The following is a 7,619-nucleotide window of genomic DNA, read 5'->3' on the forward strand; positions in this document are numbered from 1 at the left end:
CCCCTCCAGCATCCCACTCCACCCATTGTCCACCCAATGGTTCTCTTTGTATCATTTTGGTGTCTCCCTCCTATGCCACTGCGTGGGAATCATTAGCTCCTTGCGGGGAATGGGGGCTGGGCTGGGCAGAGGAGTAGGGGCACAGGCTGAACTCCTGGTACTGCAGAAGGAGCCTGTGATGCCCGGAGAGGAATTCTTTGGGTCTTTCCACCCCCAGCTGATTCCCATCTCTCAAATGCATGTATACTGTGAGATTACCTGGATGCTATGGGTTGCATCTTGTTATGTGCTTATTTTAAAATGCTTGAAAAAATCAATAAATAATAGTTGGTAAAGTAAATAATGCAGAGTGGTTTCTTATATAATTGTAACTCCTGCAAGTATGAGGGTTGGCATAACATCCACCCTTGGATGTTGTAAGCATCCACTTTTACAGAACGAACATACAGGACTGAAGTGCAGCATAACTTTGAAAGTTATTTCAATCTGATGCTGCCAATCGTAGAAATGTTGTTATTGAATATGTTTTATTAGATCCTTCAATTGATATATAAGAAACTATGTGCAAAGAAAGTAGTTTATAAAACTTTTATTCAAACAATTATGTTAAAAACTGGGTGCACTGTCTTGTGTAGCGACTTAGTGGACACACATTATTTCTTCAAAATTTTAAATAAAACATAAATACATGGATAGAAAAATAAATACATAAATATATCCAGATCATAGTCCAAAAAATAGGAAGTTAATTTAGCTACTAAAATGTAAATGGATACATTTGTGGACTTTCAGATTCAAAATCTGTCATAATCTGTCAAAATGTTCACTTCATCTAAATAAAATAGTATAAAACCCATTGTTGGACCCACCTTCACAAGCATTAGTTGCCTGCAAAATGGTTTGAAACGGTTCAAGGTGTCCCTTTAATATGACCTGAAAAGCTTCAGACATTTACACAAAGCTTTGATAAGGGCTGTGTTGTGTCAATGACCTAGCAAGACTCATTAAAATGGATATGTCAAGCACTCGCTGATAAGACTTGTCATTACCGCGCCTTTCTGTGTAGGGTTTTATGACTTTGACATTTTGTTAAGAGTCCTTCAGTGACAGACGATGACAGGTATTGAGCGGATCTGAGGCCAGGCCAGTGTGAGCCCCACAGGTCCTCAGTTTGAGGCATAGATGATGTCAGCCGGGACACAGGTGCACCCAAAAGTGACCCATTGCTTCTCCAGCTTGTAACTCTGGCTGCAGCCCTTCTGCTCCCGGCGCAGCACAAGGATTTGGTGCCTGATGGGAATGGAGCGCCCGTTACCGTCCAGGCACTTGGAGCGAAGGCATTTGGCTTCCACGATGACCTCAGGGTATCTGTTCACATCCTTATCCACACTGCAAAGAAAACAGAACAATGCAAAGTTTAAAGGGAGGGCGCATTACAAGACGTTTCAATCACATGCAATAATACAGCTGTATACTACAGGTGAGGAGAGATATCAATCATCCTGATTATTGAGTTTTTTGTGCAATAAGACTTTAGAAAGGTGCTTATGGCGATCCGGGGTTCACTATTTCCTTTATTCTATTGAATCCTTCCTCCTTTGTACCTGCTTTTTCTTTAGTCATTTTCCTACTCCTTGTCTCCCTCTCCTTGCGTCCCCTCTTTGCTTTACTCTACTATATTCATCGCTCTATTACACCTCTTACCTTGCGTCCCACTGGATTCCCTTCCCTATTTATATTCCATTTTCCTTCCTTCCTTCCCACCTTTCTTCATCCATGTTTTTTTATCTTCTCTTATTTCTCAATTGCCTTTCTGTCTTCCCCTTTTTTTAATATAGCTCAAATTTTGTGACCACCGTATCTGACCTTGTTTTTCCCAGTTTCATCCCTACAACTGTAGGCAATTGGAAAACAATTATGAGCTATGATATTATCTTTAACACTTGTCCTCCAACTTCACCCTTGTTCTACAGCTGGTATTCAAGCCCAGAGTTTAATTTGTGTATTTATTTAGAATTATTGGATCCGTCATTAGCTAGTGTAAATTACACACATAATTTTCTCGAGGATCTCAAGTTGTCTCAGCAATGATTCAACAATTGCCCCACAATGAGCGAATCCAATGTCGCTGTTGAGACCGATGCATGTGATGATTTCCCTTCTGTGTTTGCAGATTTCTGGACTACAGCTGCTGAATGATTCTTACACACGCAAGCACAGATCCAAACACTCTTTCAGGAGTACAGCTAAGCATTTGCATGGCTCCTTTTTGCCAGAATGTTGTTCGTCTTTCTAAAGGACCAGTGAAGAGTTAACATGGGCAAAAAAAGTTACGATATTTCGTTGGGGTGTTAGTTATCTTTCACCCTAACTATTTTAGGATTGGCCAGTATAGGCAAGTGGCATTACAATGTGATGGCTACTCCTCACCCAGTGTGCTATGGTTTCTATTGTTAAATGCATGTTTCAGTGCGCCTACACTCACAAAGCAACCATCAGAATGAGAAAACAAAGTAGATAATTTAATCAGAAATGTCATTTGACAGGTTAAGGGCTTAAAATAAACTTGGCTTATTATTCTTGTCAACATTCAGTCACCTGAAAGAATGAAAACAAAAGGCGCCCAAAGTAGGGGCTGTCAGTCTGTGCAAGCTAGGCTGGCAGAGGATCAAGGCATGACTAAACTGCCAGCAGTCGGCCACCAGAATGTCTCTGCAATTAGAAAATGCTGTCTGCCATGGGGTGGAGTGACAACATGCTATCACTTCACTGGTCTGAAGATAACAGATCATTTAAGAGGTAGAAATGTTAGAAATAATAATGTAATCATATTTGTTAGACACCAAACCCCCCTTCCCGACCCCCATTCAGCTATATGGTTCTTAGTAAAAGATACTGGGAATGCCCAACCTATATGACCTAAATGGTAATGTTTTAATTTTTGTGCACCATGGGAATTTATAGGAAAAAAGAAAACATTGACTCATTAGTTTATGACATCTTTCGAAAGAGCTTTTCACAATTTCTTGCAAGGGAGTTCAGTGAGGAAAGTTTGTGGCAACCTCTGTGTGCTTGTTCATTACAAAAATTGCTGTGGAGCTGTACAGAGGCACAGTCTTGAGACTAGCTACTGATATGCAATAGAGGGTCAGTCGATGAGGTTTGCTTTGTGCTCCATTGTTGAAACAACAGTTCCTTTATGCTCAAGTTTAATGCCACTTTCTGCTGCACATACATCTATCTGACATGATTTCTACGTCTAGATTTTCACAAGCACCAGAATCAAACTAGGGGGCTGCTTCCCTAACTTCTGTGTTCAGCTTCCTTATCATCTCCAGTTGGAACAAAATAAGAGCGTCTGTGGAGAAGACAAGGATCCCGGCCATGTCCTCTGTGTATGGAAAAATATCAACATTAATACGGAGAGCTGAATGTTAATTGTAGACCCAGAAACGCCTTTCCTATAACTTCATGGAATCCCTTGGCTCTCGACCTCTTCTAAATACTGATCTTCTCACTAGGCATTAGTCTCTTCCGACTCTCTTCCCATCCACCCTCCCCTGACATGCCTCGCCTCTCATTCCTGATTCATTGATATACTGTATACATTTGAAGCTGTTTCCCATGAGTATTTAGTGATGCAGAAATAAACAAATCGATACATTTGCCACCATGGGTTGATTAGGTTTCACCCCTAAAAATATATTACAATTCCTTCAGCAAGCTAGAGCTGAATCCACTTTTATCCGAGACACCGACCATTATTATATCCTATCAAATGATATCTGCTGGCAAATCACTGTTGGATCTATCAACATTGTTGTCATTTGTTTTAGGAGATTTTTAAAAATAGCAGTGAGGATGTGGCTCTAATTCTAATATGTATATGACTGGTGCATCATTTACTGGAAAACATTGATGTGACCTAAAAACAATATGTTCATTGGAGGATTAATGTGACGAGTATTAGGAAGCGTTGAATGTTTCTCTCCTACTCCCTACCACAGAAGGGGCTTAGAGAAAGTGCCTGAGCTAGCCCTTTGTGGCACTGCCCAAGCTGCTTTTGTGTGCCCATTACCAAATATTTAAAATTACAACTAGTGGATTCTCAAGTTGAAACATTTCTCAAAGGAAGTACACATTGGCCATGTTTAAATAAGGGTAAACATCATTTACCACGATTCCGGAACACCGCATGCCATTACAATGCAGTCATTACAACGACTGCGTTGTTACAACTCATTCCATTACTCTGCATGTCGGAACAACGATTTGCTCTAGGGTTCAGAGGAACTGGATTTAAAATCCAACACCTTCCCTAGTGTTGCACAGACTGGAGTTGGAATAGTAAATGATACTATACCAACATCCAGCTTCTCTCCCCCCCCCCCCAAGGGCATGTCGTTGTTCTGACTTGCGCTGTAATGGCATGTGTTGTTACAAAGCATTGCTGTAATGACCATGTTATAATGTCATGCGTTAAAAAACGCATGCAAGGTAACGTGGCATATTCTTAGATAAGATGTTTCGAATCAATTCCTGTAGTGTCAAGAGCTGTGAATCAGTACCTGTACTCCCAAGGTGTGAGTGATCGGCTACTGATGTCTGCCACCATCTTGTCTTCAGCACCAGCGTCAATGGCCCGGAGGTCAATTCTAGCAATGTGAGGGAACCTGGCACTCCCTCTACCAGGGCACCTGTCTCTGGTCTTCGCTGTCAGGTCTCTTTCTGGATAATTTTCATGAGGCAGCTCTTGGCCAAGATATTCGGTCGGAAGCAAAATTGCTGGGGAACAAAGGGCCAGTAGTGTGATGGCCTGTAAGGGGAAATGAAGAAATACAAGTGGAGAATGTTAAATTAATTAAGAGGCAACCTTTGGTCAAGTACAATTTGGCGGAAATTATTGTACGATTAGAAAAATGCTGTGACACGCTGCCACTGAATGCTGTGTGATGCAAAGCTATACTATGCTAAAAGTATTTCATGAAACATGCCTTTCAATGTCCCTTCAGCGCTCTTGGACACCATGCACCAATATCTGCCTGCTGACAAGGATATCTCTATCCAGTCTGCAGCATCCCTCCCTATCGGTAGAAGCCTGTTCTAAGAAGACGGTATCTAGCCTCTCCTTAAAGTGGAAACGTCAAGAGCAGTTGTGTGAGGACTGCAGAGTGTCATACTCGTTCCCTGTCTGATGGACATACACTTCTTTAAATGACGCAGCGTGACAACACGAGACTCCTCAACTATCTCACTTTTTTATAACAAAGATTACACCCAGAGATGTTACTTGTTTGTATTCAGATTTTTAGAACTAGTCTCCAGACGCATAGAAAGAGTTGCTTTGAAAAGACCTCAATGCTTTTCTATCAGGCCATATCGATTACAGACACTGCTGTAGCCTGACCCGCTAAGCGCCCTCACGCCCCACCACTGCAGACATGAAATAGCAGCATGGCTTCCAGGTTCTGCTAGAAAGGTTTCAGCCAAGATCACACACTTAAGTGGCTTAACCAGCAGCTGATGAAAGAATGTGTAAACCCTATGACATACATTATTTTGCTATTTCATAGAAGGCAAAGGGGTTCTTACCACAATGGAGCATGCTGAGGTCCTGAAAATCATTCTGCTCTTCTGGGTTTCTCTCGCGTGGGCCTTCCTCGGTCGGGAGCTTGGAGTCTCTGCCCATTTATAGGACTTTTCAGGGCGCCCGGGCTTTCCATAGTGAAGTGCCTCTTGGTTCACCCCCTTCCAGCTGACTTTCCCCCCTGTGTTACTCGTTCTGGCCCCAGGTCTTCCCTTTCATTCAGAAAAGTTTATTTCTACCAGTTGAGAGACAAGGAACGCGCCTGAATGAGGAAAGCGTCGCTCCGGGATAACCTGGCGACAGCGCATAAAAAGAGACTTTGTATGCTCGTTCCTCGTGCAGTATAATTTATGATGTTGCTCTGCCATCCAGCACAAATCCGCAAGTGGTTTCTCTTCCTTATCGGGTTATATTTACCTTTGCAGCACGTGCACAACGGTGGCAGCTTGGCATTTCCGTGGCTGCTTCCCAAACTACCCTCAATGATGTCATCACTTCCTTCTATCGAACAGACTCACAGAAGCAGCTCTCCACAGCTCCGGCCCGCCTTACTTTGGGTTTATAAAACATGTCCTGAACAATTGCTTTAAATCCCCGCCTTTTATACAGGAATCTACCATTAAAAGTGGATTGAATTTACGTATGCCCAAATCCAATCCGCATGAGTAAATGCAGCTGTGAAGCTATGATTAGCTGCCTTTTTTGGGGGGAATAATAGTTATTATTTGCATGGTATTGTTGTAACTGACAGTTTATTAGCTGAAAAGATAAAAAAATATTTAAACTAATATATCTGTGGGGCAGGAAGGAGAATTTTGCCTCCCCGAGCGAGCAGTGGGAATACTCAAATGAAGGAATGCAGTTGGATAGTCTGCCTGGATGCACAAATTACACTTTAATGTGTAACTGCATACCTGCCAACTGGAACAACATTTTTACTATGTGAGAAGGGGGGCGGGACCTCGTGCAGAGGCACTTTTGAACCCCAAAGTGATCCCAGCCCTCTCCTCCCCAACCCAAAGAAAACACTTGCTGAGGCTGGTGCCGATGCACTAGGGTCTTTTTACATTCCTCAATGAACGTCAGCAGTTCAAAGCCTCAAAAATTTTGCTGGAAAAACACTATTTGCAGTTGTTTTCAGCTCATTTTCCCTGCCACCATATGACATTGGCTCCTCACCGGCTGACCGCTTGAACGCCGCCAATATGGTATGTCACACGGTGGCAGGTGGCACCGTGTGAGTTGGCAGGTATGTAACTGAATAAGGCCACTTCTGCGCCGTGTTAATACAACGCTGTTCTGCTAATTATATGTGAGTAGCATGCTGACATAATATCCAGCTCCCTACCCTCAAGTTTGCAGCTCGGTATCTTTATTCAGTTCCAATGGTGCTATTGGAAAAATGTACTCTGGAAATCACTATATTGGGGGTCAAGCTGTAGCAGAGGAAGGGGAATGGAGTTACGAGGGGCGGAGCTTGAAAAGCAGAGTCTGACATACAACTAATATACCTATTTTGAAAAAAATATACTGCAAAGAAATTGGCAGCAAGGACGTCTGTGACAGTAAATCTGGAATACTAAATTGGTCAGAAAGCCACTGTGTTTAACATTTCTCACAGTGTTAGGACTCCCCATTTTGCAGGTAATTGTGCAGCAATTTTGATGAGATCATAATAGTGGTAAGATAACGCTAGTGGTTAACATAGTTCTGGGAGAGTTCTGTGCTTTGTCCAGTCACAGTTTTTACTCATAAAGCAGAATGTAGGGTTAAAGTGCCTATTGCAAACCACAGATTTGCGTTTTGATTACATTGGTAAGTGGGGTGCTGCTTTTCACATTGAGATCATTTTGTTACTTCCGGTTCATAAGTTGCAATCCTAATATAGCACAGTGATGTATTTACCGGCAGCAAGGAGCTACATTCAAACTGTAGGTCATGGGTTTAGAGCCTTATTGTTTTTTTTCTCAATCTGTTGCTATTCTAAGATTGCAAAGAAGAGTTCCTTTGGTATGTAATCAGGTCTTATTAG

At 42.2% G+C, this 7,619-nt stretch overlaps 1 protein-coding gene across 1 annotated transcript; it reads right to left on the reverse strand.

Annotated features, from left to right (window-relative positions):
* Nucleotides 1-622: 622 nt before the first annotated feature.
* LOC144771018 (interleukin-17A-like) lies at nt 623-5,680 on the reverse strand. Its single transcript, XM_078655860.1, has 3 exons — nt 5,593-5,680; nt 4,569-4,816; nt 623-1,389 (listed from the first exon to the last, which is right to left on the reverse strand). The coding sequence occupies exons 1-3, from the start codon at nt 5,623-5,625 to the stop codon at nt 1,167-1,169; spliced, it is 504 nt and encodes a 167-aa protein (XP_078511986.1). The 5' UTR covers nt 5,626-5,680; the 3' UTR covers nt 623-1,166.
* Between the last annotated feature and the right edge of the window lie 1,939 nt (nt 5,681-7,619).

The sequence above is a fragment of the Lissotriton helveticus genome, chromosome 1_1, assembly GCF_964261635.1.
Source record: "Lissotriton helveticus chromosome 1_1, aLisHel1.1, whole genome shotgun sequence".
Lineage (NCBI taxonomy): Eukaryota > Metazoa > Chordata > Amphibia > Caudata > Salamandridae > Lissotriton > Lissotriton helveticus.

Coding starts and splice junctions, on each gene's coding strand:
- LOC144771018 (XM_078655860.1), bottom strand. CDS start 5,625: ATGATTTTCAGGACCTCAGCATGCTCCATTGTG. Junction 4,817..5,592: donor CCTCAGCATGCTCCATTGTG/GTAAGAACCCCT, acceptor TTCCCCTTACAG/GCCATCACACTACTGGCCCT. Junction 1,390..4,568: donor CTCACACCTTGGGAGTACAG/GTACTGATTCAC, acceptor TTTTCTTTGCAG/TGTGGATAAGGATGTGAACA.